At 34.0% G+C, this 23,513-nt stretch overlaps 1 protein-coding gene across 1 annotated transcript in view; it reads right to left on the bottom strand.

Annotated features, from left to right (window-relative positions):
- LOC120350348 overlaps window positions 1–23,113 on the bottom strand; it is an 80,728-nt gene extending 57,615 nt beyond the window's left edge. The window contains exons 1-4 of the mRNA XM_039423240.1: window positions 22,825–23,113; window positions 12,666–12,843; window positions 12,024–12,081; window positions 11,328–11,504 (exon numbers count right to left, since the gene is read on the bottom strand). Of these exons, the coding sequence (XP_039279174.1) occupies window positions 11,328–11,504; window positions 12,024–12,081; window positions 12,666–12,810 (380 nt within the window). The 5' untranslated portion in view covers window positions 12,811–12,843; window positions 22,825–23,113. The remainder of the gene's footprint in view (window positions 1–11,327; window positions 11,505–12,023; window positions 12,082–12,665; window positions 12,844–22,824) is intronic.
- Window positions 23,114–23,513: the final 400 nt, after the last annotated feature.

Genomic DNA, 23,513 nt, shown 5'->3' with positions numbered 1-23,513 from the left:
ATTAACATTGCACTCGAAAGTAACGATAGATTCTTAATACATTTTTCCAGTCTTATTTTGTTTTTCTCTAATCAGTTCATTAGGGATTGCCAACTATAGGGACACTGGGCTATCAACCAGATTTTCAGTCTTGTCCTGAAAACTGTCAGTGTTTGAGCCTCTTTCAAGTGGTTCGGCAACGAATTAAATACTTTCTTACCCATATGCTGTGAGCTAGATTTGTAAAAGGTCGTTCTGTGTGGTTCAATTCTCAACGCACCTCTGGATCTTGTGTTATGACTATGGATATTTGACCCTGTTGTCCAATTTGTCTTGTATTTGAAGGCAAAGATAGATACATAATATATATAAAGAGCAGGGACAGTCATTATTGCTGCTGATCGGAAGAGATAACGGCATGAGGACCTCGGTGGCTTTCTGAATATAATTCGAATTATTCTCTTTTGTGCCCTAAAGACCGGCAGAGAGTTTCCTGAGCGCCCCCAAAGAAGTAGGACAGTAGAGGCTCGAAATATCCATGGTAGGCAGTGACAACTGCCTCTCGGTCGAGCATACTAGAAAGCCTTGACACCAGAAAAGCTGCAGAATTCAGTTTTTTCAGGAGTGAATCAATGTGAACAGTCCATGACAAGCCCTGGTCAATTGCCAATCCCAAGAAACCGGCAGAAAAGGAGGACTGCACATCCTCACCATCTATACTGAATTGGACCAAGCTTGGAGGTGATCTATGAATCTGAAATTCAATAAAAGATGTTTTGGTAATATTGACCTCCAACTTATTTGCCCTGCACCAGTTGGTCACCTTACAAAGAACAGCATTTCCAGTCGACTGAAGTTCTTCTATATTTTTAGCCGTTACCAGGAAATTTGCATCGTCAGCAAAAAGAACAGACTTGGCTGAATGAACATTAGCAGGGAGGTCGTTCATATATATAAGAAACAGCAGTGGACCCAGTATTGAGCCCTGTGGAACTCCCCTTCCTATAGGACAAAGCTTAGATCTAAATTTTGCATTCACAACTGCACCCTCCATACCCACAATCTCCACAACTTGGCTCCTCCCACTCAGATAGGATCTTATCAAAGATAGGCAGTTACCATGGATCCCATAGTAATAAAGCTTTCTGATAAGAATCTCATGGTCCAGGCTGTCAAATGCTTTTTTAAGATCAACAAAGAAACCCAGTACTTTGTGACCACGATCTAGAGATGAATAAATATTACTTATGAAGGCCTCCAGAGCATCAACAGTTGACTTCTTAGGCTGAAATCCATACTGAAACCCTGAAAAGAGATTGTTTCCCTGAAAGTGTGCAAACAAAAGGTCATAAATTCCACTCTCCCAAATCTTTGACAATGAGTTCAAGTTAGCTATTGGTCTATAATTATTAACTTCCTTCCGAGAGCCTTTTTTGAAAACTGGTTTGAGTTTGGAAATTTTGAAGCAAGACGGGAACGATCCAGAGGTAAGTGACTCATTTAGTAACTGGGTCACAGGACCACTGACACATTGAAAGAATTCCCTCAGTATCCTTAATGGTATGTCATCAATTCCACTTGACATTTTCTTCTTCAACCTGACAGCCATAAACATAACCTCCTGTTCAGTCCACACTGAGGGCTCGCAAATAACGTCATTTCCAGAATCTGAGTTAGCAAGCAGTGTAATGAAAGAGGGGTTATCCACATGATCATCATCATGTCCAGAAGAGGCCACTACGGAAAAGTAATCACTGAACGCCTCAGCAACCTCACTCAGAGAGTCAACTGTGATACCACCAGTCTCAATTAGATAGTTGACACCGTTTTTGGAAGGGAGTTCCTTCTTAATCAACATCCAAATCGCCTTTGATTTGTTCTCAGCTTCATCAATCAATCTTTTTGAGTAATCTGTCTTGAGAGATCGAATAAGTTGCCTGATTTCAGAGCTGATCCTCTTGTATAGGTCATGATAGAGCTCATTCCAAGGAAATGCTTTCACAAAAAAATGAAGGTCTCTCTTCCTATTACAGAGATAACTTAGATGAGCATTCGACCATAATGGTCCTCTATTGAGCTTGCGAACCTTTAACTCTCTCACAGGAAATGCCATTTCAAAAGCCCAACTAAAGCTACTGACAAAGTAATTCATTTTAGCATCCAGGCACATTTCATCCAGAAAGATAGGAGACCAATCACATTGGCTAAGAAAGGCTGAGAACTTTGCCTTGCTTCGATTTGAGAAGGATCTCTTCCTAACTAATTCATGAGGATTCGCGGGATGAAGAGGCAACGGAATGATCACTTCCTGAGCAAAGTGGTCAGACAAAGACAGGTTCACAACCCCTGAAGATACAGCACCGGCAAGGTCGTTAGTAACAAATGCATTATCCAACGAGGAAGAGGAATGTGATGTCACTCGAGTAGGTTCCTTAATAAGATCCTGCAAGCCATAGGCCCCAAATACAGACAACACCTCCCGCTTGGAGCTAGAGTTACACATAAAATTCACATTGAAGTCACCAATTATAAGTAATCCTTTGAATCTCCTGAATGCGGAGGACAAGAGTAGGTCAATCTTTTCAATAAATACATCAATACAACTGTCCGGAGATCTGTAAATACAAACAATCAAAAAACTATTATTTACCGTTACAGCTGTTGCCTCAAAGACCGACTCACAAACACCTGTCAGGGAAAATTCAGAGGATGACAGTTCATGTCTTGCATGAATGGCAACACCACCTCCCTTACGTGATTCTCTATTGAAACAACATACAAGGTTAAAGCCTTCAACCTTTACTGATTCACTGCCATTTAGCCAAGTTTCAGAAAGGCAAAGGAGGTCAATCCTACTAAGAAGATTATTGGCCTGTAAGCTTTCAATCTGTAGAGCCAATTCTGTATTTTTGTTACGAATACTACAAATATTGTAATGCAATACATTCAATGTTTCATGTTTCGGCATGTGCACAACCCCTTCATCTTGTCCCACTTCAGCCTCGGGAGTACATTCAATGAGATTTAAATACTGAATCTGGTTCACAGGTGCTCCCGTTTGCTTCCTCATTCTAAAAAATTAATAGGTCTGTACGAAGTCAAGACTGGAATACTCTGGATAATATTATTTTGTGAGTCATGATTGACATGGTCAACTGCTACATAATTAGATGCTAATGGACCAGGTCCATGACTAATATTTTCCCCATATCCGTTCCCTACAGAAATGGAAGTACTGTCTTCACCGGCAATAGACAACACCGGTAAGTCACAAAGAGGAGCATCCAATATCTCAGACGGTTCAGTTACTGCATTATACTCCCGTCCACAGTTATCAATTTTACCTAACCTACCAGCACTTGTACAATCAAGGACACATAGAGATCCAGCCATAACAATTTTATGAATTCTGTCTGCGATAAGCATTTTACCTCTCTTATTCAAATGAAGACCATGCCTGGTGTGGAATCGCCGCTCAATAGACCACAGCTCCAAAATATTCACTGAGGAGTATAATCTGGAAAACCCTCATATGATTCTATTCATGGCTGCTATTGATCTATTTTCAGTAGAGCTCTCATATAGATCGTAACGATAGGGTATGGTTGATATTATCAGTTTACTGTTCTTATAGGCTTCAATTACCTGAATTAATTTAGCAATGTATCTCTCTTTGTCCTGCTCATTAAAATTAGGATGGATACTATTATTATACTACCACTTATGAGTACAATCCAATCATTATGGCCAACACCCACAGTCTCATTTTGAGAATGCATCCAGTCGGCAAGAGACTCAAACCTCATACCAGGGGCTACGGTAGATACACAGGACATATTCTTGTACAGTAGTTCAGTCAATGGCTCTCTCAACCCCCTGCCAAGACTATTTGCCCAGAGATGAAGCTTTGGTCGCTTTAGCGGTCCATTCTTGACAACTATATTACTATTAGCCATATTATAACTACTTGACTGATAAATGCTTCTATTAAGTTCTTTCACTTGTAATATTACATTTTTTCTCACATTTGAATCGAATCTTCAATTCGAGATCTATGGAACTTTATAGTAAATGTCAGAGTTATCAATAGACGGACAAATTTTTTGACGGAGAATTTATTATCGTAAATGTTTGTTGCATTGTTCCATGGTGTCACCGAGGCAGGGTTAACAAATTACTGGATAAATCGTCTATTTAAATCGAGATATATATAAAAATTTAAAATAACATTTTCAACACAAAGGTTTGATAAGCTAGATGCTAGATTTGATGAGTTAAATGCTAAATTTGATAAGCAAAATGCTAAGTTAGACCAAATGTTTAAAAATCAAAATGCTAGGTTTGATGATATGAAGCAAGAATGTACTAGCATTAGACTAGAGCAGGTTAGTATAAACCTTCTATTGAAAAATGCACATGAAACATTGAAAGATGAAAACAAATTGAAGCAGGATGATAGTAGTGTTAAGTTACAAGATCAACTCATTCAAGTTTCTGACAATGTAGGCCTAGTTAATGTTGTTGAAAAAGTCAACCATAGTGAGACAGTAGAATTGAGTAAAGAAGTAGGTAGGGAGTTGTCTTCACTGAATGTCAACTATCATGAAAGTAATATTGCTACATTGAAGGTTAGGAAAACTATGAACAAAGTGAATGATTACATGAGACAGGTTTCTGTAGAGGTTAGGAAAAATGTAAACAAAATGAATGTTGCTTTGAGTCAAGTTGATGAGTTCAACTTTCAACTGAGAATTGAAAAGGTGTATGCAATGCATTCTCAAGTGAACATGACTAACTTTTGTAGGCAAAACGGCTTTGTTGAAACAAATGAACCCATGAATAAAATCATGCTCTTGAAGAAAACAAAACACAAAGTCACCATTGATATGTTAGTATTCAAAGGTTGTTTCAAGTTGCTTATTTACAAGATGATGACAGTGAGTCACATGATGAAAGGGTATTCCCCAACACACAATGATTAGGAATCCTGTGTTATGCCGGGATTCAGAATAGCATAATTGCTACACAGTGTATGGTAAGAGTCCATAATTGTGTCTTTTTTCTTTCCTGTAGCCTATTTTTCTTGGCCCTTAATCTTTTCAATTTTCGATTCTTTCCTGTCTTTGTGTAATGTTCAGTAAAATTCTTCTATGATGCATATCTTAACCAATCTTGTTCATAGTCATTTAAATTTGTATTCTTTTTCTAAAATAATTTTAGAAGTTGAAATAGTAGCTTATTTTCCTAATCTTTAAATTGTTGATAAAACTTAACTTTTCCAAAATCTATCCATTTTAGTGTAAATAATTGTTTGCTTGTGACATATTTTTTCATCATGTATCACTTATTTTGAAATGTGTGTTGTTTTAGGGAATTTATTTACCCAGTTTTCTATTTCTCTTTTTTGTATTTTTTAGGGAACTTATTTACCCATTATTCATCTTGATCATCTTTGTATTATAATCTTGAAATGTTTGTACTTATTATACAGTCTTTAAATTTTAAATTATTTTAAAAAAAATAATTGGTTCAATTTAAAACGTTTTGTTATATTATTAATTGAAATAAGTTTTTGTGATTGATTTTTTTTTTCAAATTTTTAAAACTGTTTGTTCTATAAATTTTGATATGATTGATTATCGTTTGAAATGGATGCTGGAGTGTATGTAGAATTTTTAGTGGGGTTTGTTGATTAGAATTTTGCTGGTATGTGATTGTTTTTGAGATGGAAACCCATTATTGCCTAAAGAAGGAATAACAGATAGGTTATGACTTAGAGAGGCAGTAATGAGATAATATTTTTTGTGTTGATTACTTATGTTGATTGCCATAGATGCAAAATGATGATTAATTATGAATATTGATTGCCTTTGAAGCAAAATATTATTGATGTTTTGAATGGTTTCTTGTTTAATGATTGATAGTAAAGTTTTGTCATGAAATGTAGTTTGTGTTTAGAACATTGAAGAGTCGAAATAAACTATAGTATCCAACAAACGATGATTAACAATATTAAATAATTTGCTTTTTATACAATTTTTGAACAAAATTAAAACTAAATAATTTTGAAACCCTCAATGATAAATCATAAATGTGAAATGAACTTGCTATAAATGCTATAAATGAAATGTTATACTAAATGATAATGAAATGCAGATATATTATGAAATGATTGTGAATAGAAGACCAATTGTCTGAAATTATTGAAATATGTATTGAAATTAAATTTTGTTGTGATAATCTGATGTTTTTTTTACAATTTTGATAATGATACAGGGTGTTATGAAATTATATTTCTATTTTGAAGAATGGATTAAAATTTGATATTTGAACAGTGAATAGATGAAAATGAATGATTTTTTTTTTAAATTTATCATTGATATGTCCATATTTCACAATTTATGTATTGCTGACTGTATAATAAGATGTTAACAAATTTCAATTTCATAGATACTTAAAATAATTTTCATGTGTATTAGATTGTATTGATAGCCTAATCAAGTTTTTCTTCTTAGTTTATAAGCATTTTAAGATAACAGGTATAGCACAGACATTAACATTGAAATAGTTATCATGTGAATCTCGAAATCAGCAACAAGTGAACGCCATGAAGAGTGTTAAGAACATTTGGGTGATTTTCGAACTAGTGTGACTCATCTACGCTGCGGCCTACACCAATAACTACGCCAATGTCAACGCCAATAACTACGCCAAAATGCCAAAATCTACACCAATGTCAACGCTGCGGCCTACACCAATATCTACGCCAATATCTACACCAATAACTATGCCAAAATCTACGCTGATGCCTACGCTAATAACTATGCCAATGTCAACACCAATATCAACACCAATAACTACGCCAAAATCAATGCTGATGCCTACACTAATAACTACGCCAATATCAACACTAATAACTACGCCAAAATGCCAAAATCTGCGCCAATGCTGCACCAATGCCAATAGCTACGCCAATGCCTGCGCCAATGCTGATGCCAACACCAAAATCAACGCCGATGCCTGTGCTGATGTCAATGCCTGCGCCAATGCCAATAGCTACGCCAATGCCAAAATCTGCGCCAATGCTAATGCCAATGCCTGCGCCAATGCCAATGCCTGCGCCAATGCCAATATCAACGCCGATGCCAAAGCCGACACCAAAGCATACGCCAATAGCAATGCCAATGCTTATTGCTGACTCTGTATCTCAAACTTCAACACTACTGCATTACCTGGAGGTAATTGCCATCCATGTTCACATTCACAACTTTGAATTCAGAAGAACAGTCACAGTATCATGAAAGAATTGATTCAAAAAATCCTCTCCTAAATTATTCCTGTATGCAGAACTCTAAACCTTGAAAGCTGAAAATATCAAAAAACCAAACCTTACCTAAATTAATCCTCACCTAAATTAATCCTGTATGCAGCGTCTATCTCTTTTCCAAAAAACGAATTACATTGTCATTTCAAGCCTGAAATGTACATTGTATAATTACAAATATGATACAAAATTTATGTGACTCTGTATTGAATTTGGAATGCAGCCGTCTACTACAAACATGAAGCAATGCTAACTGAGATGTCACCTGTATCGAGTTTGGTATGCAGCCGTCTACTACAAGCATGAGGCAATGCTAACTGAGATGTCACCTGTATTGAGTTTGATATGCATCAGTCGACTACAAGTATCAGCCCAACACTACGTGCATCCAGATCAGCCCAACACTTAACGTCATCACATTGGAGTCACACTTAACTGAAAATCATACTGAGTGCCTTAACGGACTGTTTTCCAAAATGTGCATCAATAAAATCAACCGCATCAATAGTGAAAGAAATGAACATTTTTTGATTTATTGAAATTTTATGTGAAAATTAAATGTAACAATTCATCAATTCATTTAAAAAAAATAATAATAATAATAATAATAATAAATTTTTCATTCAACATACTAAATTTTTTTTTTATGCAATAAAAATTGAATTTTTCTATCTATTAAATTTATGTGCAATTTCAAAAAACTATTCTTTACATATTAAACTTTCTGTTGAGATATTTTTCTTTAAATTATAAAGCTAAATCAAAAGTAATATTGATATTCTATATTTTGAGATATTGTTGGAAACATATAACAAACGCTATTGATGAATTTTTATAATAATTTTCAATATTTTTGGATGACATGTAATGTTTTTCTAGAAAAAATTGTTACTGTTCTCAAATTTAAATTTCAACAATTTTCATTAGGGTCAATGTAAATTTTTTCTTTAAATTTTCAAACAGTAAAATTTTTTTTATGTCAAGAGGGGGGTATTTGTAATATTACATTTTTTCTCACATTTGAATCGAATCTTCAATTCGAGATCTATGGAACTTTATAGTAAATGTCAGAGTTATCAATAGACGGACAAATTTTTTTGACGGAGAATTTATTATCGTAAATGTTTGTTGCATTGTTCCATGGTGTCACCGAGGCAGGGTTAACAAATTACTGGATAAATCGTTTATTTAAATCGAGATATATATATAAAAATTTAAAATAACATTTTCAAAATAAAGTTTTATTGAGAACAGATGTAGAATGTGAATTCTAAACTTATAAGTTATAATTTTTTGGTGACGTGTCTGTAAAAATCGATACTGAACGAGGCGTTGGCTTCGTGACTTGCAACTTATGTCTTTTCCTGTTCCTTCTCTAGAAAAATGGCTGGCTACAAGTGTTGTCGTGGAGTTTTGCTCTAAATCATTTTCGTTTATTAATGTTTTAAATTGAGTTTTATATAAATTTTTACGTTCTGTTTTGTTCATAATTAGCTATTAGTGTAGTCAAGCCAATAGCCACTGTGTTTCAACTGTAAACTAGATAAGTATTTTAGTTCGTAATAACTCTGAAATAATTAGGCTTAAGACATATATTTTTTCTTTGTGTATTTGTGTAATTTCATCTGAAGATTATAAGTTAATTTGCTCTGAAAACTGGATTTCTCATTCATAGGCAATAGATCCATTCACAGTTTATCAAGAATCTATTTAATAGGAGCCGACAACTATCCTTGGGTTGATAGGTGTTAAATGCTATTCCAACCGTTTAAGGAAAAATTGGTAGCACGGCACACTGTTGAAATATTTTTTTGAATATCTGACAGAAGTTCAATATTAGTTTTCAAAGAAGATTCTAGCTGGACTATTCTATCAATAAGACTGTTTCTAAATTTCTGAGCTTTACAATTATCATTTTCAAAGCTATCAGTCAATGGTGGCTTAAAGATTTCTCTCTCATCAATACTACAGAACCCGATGCTTTCAGTCTGAGTACCAATACTAATGATTTCATTGTCAAGTGGGGGAGTACTATTTCTCAAGACATCTTCATCCAAACTCTCAGTTTGTGTACAAATATCAACAAGATCTTTGTCTCTAAGCTCCATAATCAGCTTGTCGTTCATAATCGATCTATCAATGGCTGCATCCCATTGAATCTTCAATCAAGAATTCGCATCTATTAAAGCTCGGTTTTCATTTAACAACCTCTCCACCAGAGCAAAACAATTATTGCATTTATAGGGATCTGGGGAAAGAGACACATTATCTAATGGAGGGTTCACTATAGAGACGTTTTCTTCCAGTTCAACTGTAGTTATATTGAGTCTTGCATTTGTATTGGGAGTAGAGCAAGATCTGCCATTGATAGAATCAGAAGCATTACCATCTGGGGGAGAATGATTATGAGTGACAGGGAAATCGATTATTCTAGATAGGTTTTTATCTGCTTTTAGAGAAGCTTTACAAGCTTTATTAAGACAACGCCACTGGACATCTCCAGTAGCAGTGTCAGCCGTCTTTCTGAAACTAAAATTATTGAATATGAGTTTGGGGTTACCACGACTGGTTACACCTATCGTAAAATTACTCATTTTGAAATACTAGTCAGGCCCTTGTTTTCACTAACAATTCAATTTAAAATGCCTATAACAAAATAGTAAATGGAATTGGGAATAACAGGATAAATAGATAGGACGAGCCAAGAGAGCTTTCAAGGCTATTGGAAGAAGTTGGAAGCTCCTGAAGTGACGGGTATATTAAACAGGAATGCGAAGAGGGTAAGGAATTTATATTTAATGAACTAAGCCAGGAAACCTAACACGGTATTTCAATGCAAGAAAGTTAATGCACCAATAACAATTAAGCAAATCCACAATTGAACAGTTTAATCAAATCTGGCGCTCTGTCTATGTTGTTATTGGTCAGCTGTTTCTAACAAGTTTACAGTGTTTCTATGGCAACCAACGACGCCGAAAACTGTTATCTATTGTCACCACTGTCACCTTGTCACGTTATCATCAATCAGCTCCGACTCTTATCATTTTCTGGCGAAGCAAAGCTCCTCTCTCTGAATTGAATGAAACAGTTTCTGTTGCCGAATAGATGTCAGCATGAATCCAATGCCTCAGTAGTGCCTATCTAACTACAGTTTAAAGTTTACTGAGCTTCTTAGCAAGAGAATTCTTGAACGCGGCGTGAAGACATAATTGGAGGTAATAATACACGAAGTCAACTTTCACACACACCAATCATAATCAGGTACCAGTTAGTCACACACTATCTACATTAAATAACTCGATATATGACTTATCCGAAATAACACAATTCGAAGAAATGAATCTTTTAGACAATTAGATAATTTAAATTTACGTAGGAGCACAATCTGCAGCTTTTCACTCAGGCAAATCAGTCTTGCCAACCTCTTATATACTACATAATTTCCGCGGCAAGCAATTTTGCAGAATGTCTGATCCATGACCCATACCTCAGATCCATATGTATTGAGAATACATATATTCTTAATACATTGGCTCTATCATAGCCTGATTTATGTTTTTTTTAAGTTTTACTCCACAGATCTGGATGCAGTGCTTTGATAATGTTTTTTTCTCCTTTTCCAATTTTCCTTGAAATATTCCATTGTAGACGGTAAATCTTCATTTATTGTAACGCCCAAGTAAAGATAATGCTTGACCATTTTTATAATTCCAAAATCTATCTATATGTATTGCCCCATGCCTCCAATATTCGAATAATTTGTTCTATTCATGTTCGCTTCAAGCCCCCACTCCTGAAAATCCTTTATAAGCATGTTTAACATATATATATCACATCATGCTGGTCTTCTGCTAATACCGCTTGATCATCTTCAAACAGGATCGTATATATTAGCCTGTTTCCAGTTTGTATCCCCATAGGGTTACATTTTCTGATCTACTGTCTTACTATAATTATATTATATAGTATATTACTCCAATAGTAGTATTACAAAAAATATATAGAACAGTAACAGACTACTCACTGATGTACAAAGGAATTTGAAAGTTGTTCATGTTTTTCCCAAGATGAACCAATTCTTAGTGTTCTGCCTTCCTCAGAAATTCTAATGGAATTGATAGCCTTGTCTTTAGCTCGGAACTTCACATCCTTTGTGGGCGTATATGGATTTCCAGGTTGGCTCATATATAGTTCAGACAAACTAAAATATATAGTAATTGTGTTTAAACTAATATGTTTACATGGTATTACACTTAGAATCAAAGTAAAGCTAGATGAAGAACTGGAGTAATACGAATAAGAAGGTACCATACCTTGGAGGTGCTGTGCCCAAAAAATAATTACATGGATTAATCATTGCCTACCGTGAAAAATGAGCCTCTCTCAATATTAAATTCAACAATTAGAAAGAAATCAAATAGCCTACAATTGAATCCATACATTAGGTCACTGTTGAGCATTTTTGACTCACCTAGAATTGTATGGACTCATAAAGGTATCACCTTTCAATTTATGAGATTATTCAGACGATAATGTTGAGAAATAGAATACTGAATAGTAATACTAAATAGATTAAGGTAATATTCAGCAGACTCAATGAACCTTGTGATATGTAAATAGTTACTGATCATAAACAATTAGTAAAAATATAATTGAAAGGGATGGAAATGGTTCAAAGTGTTCTAATAATAAAAAAATAGCATAAGACTATTTTTCTTACTTTGGAATTGCTTGTGGTATCATTTCATCCGCTTCTAGAATTACCGATACATTGCCATCTGAAAATATGTAAAGGGAGTAAAAACTTTGTTATTGTTTCATTAATAAATTAAATATTACAAAGAAGTGTTGATGGAAATATAATACATCATTTCAGAGACTGCACAGATTACGAATAAAGATGATGAGATTAACCTTTTTCTGTTCTGCTTATGTGTTTGTTAATATAAAGCCTATCTATGTCTCCAGGCAAGACTAAAGCAAGCTCCAAGAAATCCCATTCTGGACAAAACTATGGTTGAAACTACTATTTTTTTGGGAAATTTCCCAGTTTGACTAGGGTTTCTCAAATTTTAAGGATACATAAACATTATTTGCACAAACTACTAGTAGTGATAGTTGTAGTTTCTGTCACATTTATGAATAGATGTGGTTGAATATTGTTAATTCATAGAGTAAGATCTCAAAAAGGAAATATTACAGAAGAAGATAAGCAATCAGGTTCATATTATTTTCCAATTAATAGGGATCCACTTCAATATTTTGGTGTGAACAATAAATTTAGTCAGAATTAGTCAGATTGTTGAATTGGGAGCAGTTAGCAGATGCAATTTGATTCTTCCAATAAATAAATGTTGCTCACAGAGTTTTAGTACATCCAATCTATTCCCTTTTTCTTCAACGTATTTTATTTCTGAGACTTTTACACTCCTCTCGTAGCCGTAGTTGACTAGTGATATCTCAACTCCATAGTAATATTTCACCTCATATATCTCCTTGATGCTCATCAGTTCATTAATCACTCTTAGGAAAGAAGATCCCTGTTAACAGAATGAGCAACAACTCATTTTGTCAATGCAAATGACAATTGATCAATATTATAAGATATGATGAAAGATACACACTGGAATTAATCTATTTTATTAGATGATAAGCGATTTGAAAATATAGGATTCAAATGGGTTTATTATTGATGTTTACACAGATTTGAAAGCACTTTTTCCCAAGTTTATAAATTTTGATGCTATACAGGTATAAAATGATAATAATATACTTAAACTATAGAGGTATCGTTGACACCGATTTTTTATTTGTTCTCATCATTGAGACTTATACAAATTTCAGAGCCAAACTAAATAAACTGTAGCCTACTAGTTCAACTCATCTCCAATCACACTCTAATCCAGTTAATTTGAAATTTATTCAATTATCCTGATTGTGAAGTGTTCTTTTTATTGTTACTAAATATAATATTTTTAGTATTGTGGATTGAGTGGAGGAAGGTAGTGTTATGGCGAAATTCAGCATAATGGCCTGAGGTTTAGTTGGTGTAGGCCTACCACCGATGACCGATCACGGCTGTGATGACTTTTCTTACCCAAAAAGGATCAGAATACAAGAAACAGATGATCAGAATACTTTTTAAAATATTCTTTACCTACATGTTCGTGAATAGAAAATGAGGTCAAACTATAGTAAAGAGCCTCCAACAACAGGTTTGACAAAAGATTGATAGCGCCTTATATAAAGTTCACTGTATATTAATTCAAGGTTTAATACATATTTTTCAAGAAATCTAGTTGGATTTTATATATTTAGTGACTTTATTGAAATGGCATGAAGGCCAAGACCTGTGTTCAGCTACACAGTAAAAGAGGCTAAAACTACTGAATATAGAGTATATAACACAAAAACTTTAATCAAGAATATAATTTTGCGATTCCCGACAATAATTACGTTTTAGTATGGTATTATTAGGAATGAACGAAGATGTTAATAAACAATTTCGCTGTTGTTCATTCTTCAAAAATTAAGTTTATACATTGTAAAGTATCAAATTTGGGTAGATAAAAATCCCTAACCGAAATAGTAATAGGTCTGAAAATAAAGTAACTGGCTAATATTGCCAAATAGATAATAACTAAGATTAGATAGCCTCAGCTTGTTCTGGCTAAATGGTACAAAAACCTAAAAAGGATTTGAAGGAATTTTATTGCTCATAAATAGATTATTATATAAAATATTTGAAGATTGAGGTTAGGTACATGTATTCACGGATCGGTGACCTAGAGATCGATCAAACCGAGAAACGTAGAATCTGACCAAAACCCCTTGGCAGAGCTTTATTGCAATCAGATGGTGTGCAATGTGAAAAAACATCTGATCACGTGGCTAATTATTAGGTAGCATGGAATTAATATTAATGTATAGAATATTAGCTAGCATGTAAAGAGCATAACAAATAAACCAAATAAAAATAATTTAATGTATTCAGGAAATAAGAGGTACCAGGCGCATGAATACCGAATAAAATTTGCATGCACCAATAGTAAAACGGCAGTTAATAGGCGGCAATTGTAGGCCAATTCAAAAATATTTATATATATTTCTATAAATGTTCGGAATCTATGTTGAATTGTTGTATAGTCTATGTTATCGATATGGCTCGAAAGCAAAGAAATTATTAATCATACAATCTAAGCAATATTTGATATTTTTTGTAAGATCTATTTGACCCTAAATGGCGGAGGACTAAGATATTCAAATTTTATGTTAATTTGAAAGTCGGAAATAAGATTTGTAAAATTGAAAAAGGAGAACCAGCACTCGCCAACCAAATGCCACCAGGAGAGGATCCCAAATATTTTAGAGCGTAGTACCTTGATAATGATTTTTTAAAAGTTAAAGTTAAATTAAATTATTAAATTTCTTAAAAGACTTCGTGATGCTATTGTGAAGCAGAAGTCATTTTCATTTTTAAATAAATTTATAACCCCTTGGAGGAGACGATTCCGGCTACCATATTCCCGGACCACATGGAGTTGGATCGACATCGGCGGCTTACAAGAAGATTTTCGACACGTGAGTGATAAATTTGAATTAGTGATGGGCGCCCTAGTGCTTCGAATTAATCTAATAATCAAAGCTAGCTCGTCGAAAGGGTTTTTATTATAAATTAAGAAATTAATAAGAGTAATACTTGCGCAAGTAAAATTAGTATTAAAGGTATTTTATTGAAAGAAAAATATAGATCAATATTTCAGAAATTTCTATTAAATCAAAGAAGTATAAAATCTAGGCTATTAAAACATATGCATATGACATTTAATTTTTGCAATATAATTTGCGATAGTTTATTATAGCTCTAATTCACTAGATGAATGGCTCTACCTATTCCGTCAGGTGCCGAATCTTGCACCCTGAGATAAAAATATATATTCGATATAAAGAAATCTACTAAGTACTAGAGATTTTAATATATATATATTGGATTATTAGTGGCTAATTTATCAAGCTGATCTTAAAGCACACATTTTTAATTGAATTGTCCAAGTCGACAAGTATTAGCAAGCGCATATCGCAGCTACGTGCAAAAGAATGCATATGATTTTAAGATAAAGGCACATGGTAATGATTCGTGCCATAAATCTAGAATATAAAATTTAGCCTGTGATATTTTATTGATTTCAATTATTGTTCTATTTTTATATTATATTTTTCTATCGCTCTTTATATATTTTTTGCCTCGATTTATTTTTTGCATTATTTGTTTAATATATGTATGAAACGTTTATGGTGTGCAATTTATTTTTTATTCCTCAACACTATTGTATAAGTATCATATTTATATATATTTATTTTTTATTGAATTACAAGAGTTATAGGAGAAGCCCATACCTAGGCCTATCAAGATTTTTTAAGACTGAATACTATTAGAAAACCACGACCTAATTATATAATTATATCAAATCTCATGCTTTACCGACTGATGCCAAGCAGGAGGCTAATCGTTATTTAAATATAAAGAATAACGTCAGAGAAACATGCCGTACCAACGTGGGACTGATGATGAGAGCCAAGCTCATTGAATAATTATTTGAAATTAAGTCAATAACCATATTGAAAATTATAGATAACTTATACGAGTTTTGAGGAAAACAGGCGAAGTGAAATTTGTATTACTTTTTGGGGAATCAATAGCTTTAAATAAGAGAAATTATATGTTTTAAAGAAAATTTTATATTATTAGTACTGTAAAAAATACATGTTTATAGAGAGCTATTATATTTTATGGGCCTAAACTGCTAGTCAGAAATCAATGAATAGTATTATTATATTATAAGAGCTTAAGTAATAAATAGGTTACCTGGCTTGTAATGTCCATAGGCCTATCCTCATTTGTGTCCTTATTAATGCCTTGTTGGCCAAAACTTTCACTTTTTTAACAAACACTTGACACTTAATCCATTTTTAAAATATGAGTCTCTTTTCGTCCACGCAAAGTAAGGTAGCAGACACACTGCAGACGGCGATAGTAGCGGAGATCGACGCTGAGGGGGGCGCGATGGAGTCCAACGCCCAGATCTCTTCAATCACCGCCAAGAATCCTGTGAACAGTAATAAACCGTTAAATGTCTCCCAAGAAGCAATAAGAAGGGTTATAGTAGAGGGGATGATCAAGTCATTTTCTAATAGTTTAGAAAAAACAATGACCATGGTAATGAAGGACTTGAAGGTGGAAATGAAGGAAATGCGGGAATCATTGAAGGATACATCGGTAAGAACGGGTAAGGAAACTGCGGACACAATATCAGCATCTACCACTGAAAATCAAGAACTAATTACAACCGATTTAACAGCAAAAATAGATACTGTCACTTGTGAGTTAAACGAAAGAATAGATAACCTACCAGCACAAAACACTTCGCAAATTCATGAAATAGCTCACCCAAATTCTGATACAAATCAAAACATAGTACAACTTGAAAGTCAAATACATCAATTTCCGCACGAGAATATAGAGCCTATTCCCATAGCAACGTTTGATTCACTACACAGTTTCAATGAATTAGGCCGTTTTGACAATACAGACCGCTATCTCCAACCTAAAGAATTTATAGATCAGATAAAACTAGTTCAATCATTAACACCCACCTCTTGGAATTTTTGGCGTCTTCGTTTGACTAGTTTATTGATTGGCGAACCCCTGATGTTCTTTCGGAGTAGAGCCCATGAATTTACATCATTGGATGAGTTTGTAGCTGTCTTCCTGGAACAGTATTGGAGCAGAAGTAAACAGTTGGACGTGCTAGCGGACATTATATCATGCGATTTCAACCCTAACTTAGACGGTGCATGTACCACTTTCGTCACTGCCCTACGGTTTAAAAATTCTCAATTGAGCGAGCCCATTAATGAATCGGCATTAGCAAGTATTATTTTAAAGAAGCTACCGTATCAAGTTAGAATGGCACTCGCCACACAACCCATTACTGATTGCAAACAGCTGATAAATCATTTATATGGCATACAGTCTGTGATGGCAATATCAAACCACCGTTCAGACCAGAGATACACACAGAATCAGCATAACTCAAAAAGTAATCAGTATAACAGCCAAAATTATGAATCAGTACCATATGATTGCTCACGATCTACCCCTCAATTTAAACGCCGCTATAATCATAATCAAAATAACAGCTGGAATAATAGAAGTTTTCAGAATCGTCAAACAAACTATTATCCACAGCAAACCTATGAAAGAAAGTATTATTATGGCCGTGATCGATTTAACACAAATAATGATAACACTCAGAATAATTACGACAAAAATTACAAACCGCCACCTCATCAAATAAGTACAAACTACACATTAGAGCATGCGTCCAGATCAAATCACCAAAAAACACAGAAACCAACACCCAACAACCCGCCACCAGATACACAGAAAGCTACAGCTAATAAACCAGGACTATATGATACCCCCGATATAACACCTACAAGCTCCAATGAAACAAACAAAGAAAATCCAGATATTTCAACATCATACACCACCTTTAGAAATGATTTACCGGAAATATTATTAGAAGAACAAAAGCCAATACCAGATAAACCACCACCAAAAACCAGCCGCAAGCATCAATCCCTACTAAGTATCCTGTTCCCCGCCGAAGAGTAACCCACCACCGAAGAATCACTACCGGCCACAACCCTACAACAAGAACCAATACACTATAATAATGCTGAAATCCCACCACTGCCAAAAATAAACAGTCGTCAGGAGGAGACCGCCACCATACTACCCGCTTTGAACGTCACACCCGCGCATCAAGAGACCGCCACCGCACCCGCGCATCATTCGACCCCACCAAGGCACCCCAAGGAACCCAGGATAGAGGACCAAGAGGATGACACCAGGGAGGACGGACTACCGGACAAGAGGAGCGACCATCGCAAGGCCCGGAGACTGAAGCGCCCGAGGACACCCGACCGGTATCAGGACGAGGAGGACAGCATACAGGATAGAAAGAGAAACATGCATCGCAAGGCCCGGAGGCGGAAGAAGCGACGAAGGAGGAACCACGCGCGCGCATACCGGCCGCATGCATGCTTCCAGAGGCAAAGATGGACACCGGACCGACACCGAGGAAGACAGGAAGCCGACAACGTGCATCCGCGGCACATTCGTTTTAAGGAAGATATTCAGCAATGTGACCGGCAAAATGGGCCAAAGGAAGCAAATAATTGGAATAAAAATGGAACTAAAAGGACTACTACGGATTCGTGCATGGGCAACAATAAAATGGATTACTTGTGGGAACTAATAAAGGATAAACGGTGTTTGAGAAGAATGGAAGCAATAAAGAGTAATATAAAGAAAGTGGAAGTACCTGGATATTATCTGTTGAGAGATTATATTGTTAAAAAGTTGATAAATGTTTTGATATGGTGTGTAATGTTTGTAATAATGGCTGTGATATTAATAAAAGACTGTGTTGTAGATATGATGGAAAATATTGTATTGTTATTATTAAATGAATCTATGATTGATAATTGGAAATTTAATATTATAAAAATGTTTGTTGTTGTGAGCCTACTAATTTATAAAGAACTGAAATCAAGAATTTTAAACGAAAAGGAAAGGAAGGATGAGTTAAGAGTGCAGGATGATTGGGAAAAGAATGGATTAAAAGGAATTATCATAAATGAAGTAAGGAATTGTTTGAAAGAATACACAAGATACCGGGGCTTTAAATTCATGAAGATAAATTATCAATTAGGACAGCCTCAACAACTGGACAGCAGATAACCGAACGGCCTACAGTATAGCTACAAACAGAATGCAAGAAGATGCAAGTAAACCACGGGATTTTTACATGCAATATCGTCAAATTTGAAATAATACGATAAGAAATCAAAGAAAACACCACTATCAAGCCAATTACTAACCTTCCTTAATAAATTTAATCTTGGCATAGAACCGCATGGCAACAATCCAGTGTTTTAATTCCTTCCAACCGTTAGAAGCCTGCAATAAGAAAAAGAATAATTTTGAAATATGTAATTTAATAATATACACCAGATAAAAAAGGACACAAGCGGGGATAGTAAAATTAAAATTTGTTAATTACCTTTGAAAGGAAAAAATGCAGCAATTAGGTTAGTTATGAAATTCGACAGCAAATTCTGATGTAACATGTAGCAGTATGAAATGTAGAACCAGTGACCAGCTGGGCAAAGCCAACTAAATCAAATATGTAATGTCTGTAAACATATGATTATAAAAAAGTATGGTAACCCCAAAATTGTTATTTATTATTGTTATTTATTATATTTATCAATGTTAGTACATTTATTTATATGTTTTATATTTATTACCTTTAATTATGCCACGTTTGTTACCTGAAAAAACCTAAAGTGAATGCAAGCTACCAAAAAACCAAAGAGCCATTAGCAAAAGAAAAGTATTGTACCTGATGTACAGAAAATTATTTATATTAAGACCTAAGAAATACTATAAGATATAAGCCCAGAAGTTTTGTGAATCTAAATTATTGTCTAAAAGGAATCATTTGTGAGAATCATGAAATGTGTGTAGTTAGGTTGGCGGCCCTGCAAGCGGCGAATTTAAAAATATTATGTTTTAAGTGTTATCAGGAGGAGTGCGTTTAGAAGATTATATTTATGATATTTTATGTGTGTTGAGGAGGAGAATTTGTTATTGTATTTGATAAAGGTATAAAGGAGATGCAGCAAATATGTCTGCGAACTGTGATAGAAGTATGAGAGTATAATTTATAATTAAAGTATAGTGTATATCGATGTATTGAAGGGTGGGTTTTCATTAAAAACATTATGATTCTCAAATATTTTGAATTCAAACCCAGGGGCGCGTGTAAAGTATCAAATTTGGGTAGATAAAAATCCCTAACCGAAATAGTAATAGGTCTGAAAATAAAGTAACTGGCTAATATCGCCAAATAGATAATAACTAAGATTAGATAGCCTCAGCTTGTTCTGGCTAAATGGTACAAAAACCTAAAAAGGATTTGAAGGAATTTTATTGCTCATAAATAGATTATTATATAAAATATTTGAAGATTGAGGTTAGGTACATGTATTCACGGATCGGTGACCTAGAGATCGATCAAACCGAGAAACGTAGAATCTGACCAAAACCCCTTGGCAGAGCTTTATTGCAATCAGATGGTGTGCAATGTGAAAAAACATCTGATCACGTGGCTAATTATTAGGTAGCATGGAATTAATATTAATGTATAGAATATTAGCTAGCATGTAAAGAGCATAACAAATAAACCAAATAAAAATAATTAATGTATTCAGGAAATAAGAGGTACCAGGCGCATGAATACCGAATAAAATTTGCATGCACCAATAGTAAAACGGCAGTTAATAGGCGGCAATTGTAGGCCAATTCAAAAATATTTATATATATTTCTATAAATGTTCGGAATCTATGTTGAATTGTTGTATAGTCTATGTTATCGATATGGCTCGAAAGCAAAGAAATTATTAATCATACAATCTAAGCAATATTTGATATTTTTTGTAAGATCTATTTGACCCTAAATGGCGGAGGACTAAGATATTCAAATTTTATGTTAATTTGAAAGTCGGAAATAAGATTTGTAAAATTGAAAAAGGAGAACCAGCACTCGCCAACCAAATGCCACCAGGAGAGGATCCCAAATATTTTAGAGCGTAGTACCTTGATAATGATTTTTAAAAGTTAAAGTTAAATTAAATTATTAAATTTCTTAAAAGACTTCGTGATGCTATTGTGAAGCAGAAGTCATTTTCATTTTTAAATAAATTTATAACCCCTTGGAGGAGACGATTCCGGCTACCATATTCCCGGACCACATGGAGTTGGATCGACATCGGCGGCTTACAAGAAGATTTTCGACACGTGAGTGATAAATTGAATTAGTGATGGGCGCCCTAGTGCTTCGAATTAATCTAATAATCAAAGCTAGCTCGTCGAAAGGGTTTTTATTATAAATTAAGAAATTAATAAGAGTAATACTTGCGCAAGTAAAATTAGTATTAAAGGTATTTTATTGAAAGAAAAATATAGATCAATATTTCAGAAATTTCTATTAAATCAAAGAAGTATAAAATCTAGGCTATTAAAACATATGCATATGACATTTAATTTTTGCAATATAATTTGCGATAGTTTATTATAGCTCTAATTCACTAGATGAATGGCTCTACCTATTCCGTCAGGTGCCGAATCTTGCACCCTGAGATAAAAATATATATTCGATATAAAGAAATCTACTAAGTACTAGAGATTTTAATATATATATATTTGGATTATTAGTGGCTAATTTATCAAGCTGATCTTAAAGCACACATTTTTAATTGAATTGTCCAAGTCGACAAGTATTAGCAAGCGCATATCGCAGCTACGTGCAAAAGAATGCATATGATTTTAAGATAAAGGCACATGGTAATGATTCGTGCCATAAATCTAGAATATAAAATTTAGCCTGTGATATTTTATTGATTTCAATTATTGTTCTATTTTTATATTATATTTTTCTATCGCTCTTTATATATTTTTTGCCTCGATTTATTTTTTGCATTATTTGTTTAATATATGTATGAAACGTTTATGGTGTGCAATTTATTTTTTATTCCTCAACACTATTGTATAAGTATCATATTTATATATATTTATTTTTTATTGAATTACAAGAGTTATAGGAGAAGCCCATACCTAGGCCTATCAAGATTTTTTAAGACTGAATACTATTAGAAAACCACGACCTAATTATATAATTATATCAAATCTCATGCTTTACCGACTGATGCCAAGCAGGAGGCTAATCGTTATTTAAATATAAAGAATAACGTCAGAACATATTCCGTCACTTTATTCTACAGCGGATGGTCATGATCATAAACTTATCATTCGTTTTATAATAAACTTTCAACTTATATCCTCATTGAGTCATTGGAATTATTTATTTATTTATTTATCACATTGTGTACACATACTTAACATGAGGAAAGGCACAACAGGCTCATGCCCAAAACTGTCCCATTTCCAATTTATACTATATACTGTCCAAATCAAAAAGTTGGTTATGTCACTCTCACTTTTCAAAATACAATTTACGCTCTTAATACTCAGATAAACGAGCAAATTTTGAATCAAATAGATACTATTAGAGTCTAGAATCGAAAAATCTAAAACAGTAACTTAATAATTATTATTCAAAAAGTCTAAATCTTGAATGAAACTAGAAATTGTTAAGCTAAAAACTTCACAATTTACGAAAAACCACAGCATTATGATGTATTAAGCAGAATTTCAAGAAAACGGTACTCAGTTTTTGCATGTCCGACACAATAGCATGCTTGTCTCCCCGTCACCTAGACCAAATAAAAAACATATTGGCTTATGAATTGCATATGCATACAATATATTCTTATTAGAGAGCAGCGTGCTCATAAATTTTTGTAAGAATTCAAGTGGAAAAATGAATTACCAGGCTTCCATTTGTACAATGCCAAACTTCTTGTTTCGTGTAAACAAAATATTGAGAAATGTCAACCTGAGGTCTTTCTCCAGCCGATTTTCTTAGCGGGCGATACAAGTGTTTCAAAACCTCGATTCCATAAGCCTCCTTGAAGCTGATTGCCGGTTTGGGTTTCGAGCACCTTTAAATACAAATTTACGCCACACATTTACATCAAATCTGACTATCAAACCTATTAACTTGACATTTTGCATAAAGACTCTTAACTCTTAATTCACCAAGGATAGTTAGTTAGAGAATTAATAGATTAATCCCCAATTTTGATAAAATTTGAAAAGTTGAAGACTTTTTCGTATTTGAGAATGTTCGACAAAACAGAAGGGCAACTATCTCCACTCATTATAAATATTCTCATTTTGGTTTAGTGGTAACGTGCTTTTTAAGGGAGGTTGTTCGATCCCTATCAGAGTCAATATTTTCGGCAATGGATTTCAACTCAAAAAATGATCAATTTAATCTAATAGTCAAATTTGATTTTGACTTAGAAATAAATTGTATTGTAATGAATTATATTTTTTCAATTAATTTTGATATTGGACATTTTTGTAGATCTCAAGAAAGTTGATAAGAAAACACTTCAAGGGCCGGTTTCCGAGCTCGGAATTTAGCTAAGTTCTAGACTTTAAACAGCTGTAGTC

Source organism: Nilaparvata lugens, chromosome 1 (genome assembly GCF_014356525.2).
Source record: "Nilaparvata lugens isolate BPH chromosome 1, ASM1435652v1, whole genome shotgun sequence".
Lineage (NCBI taxonomy): Eukaryota > Metazoa > Arthropoda > Insecta > Hemiptera > Delphacidae > Nilaparvata > Nilaparvata lugens.
The sequence above is the reverse complement of the archived record's forward strand: the minus strand, read 5'-3'. Positions and strand labels throughout refer to the sequence as shown.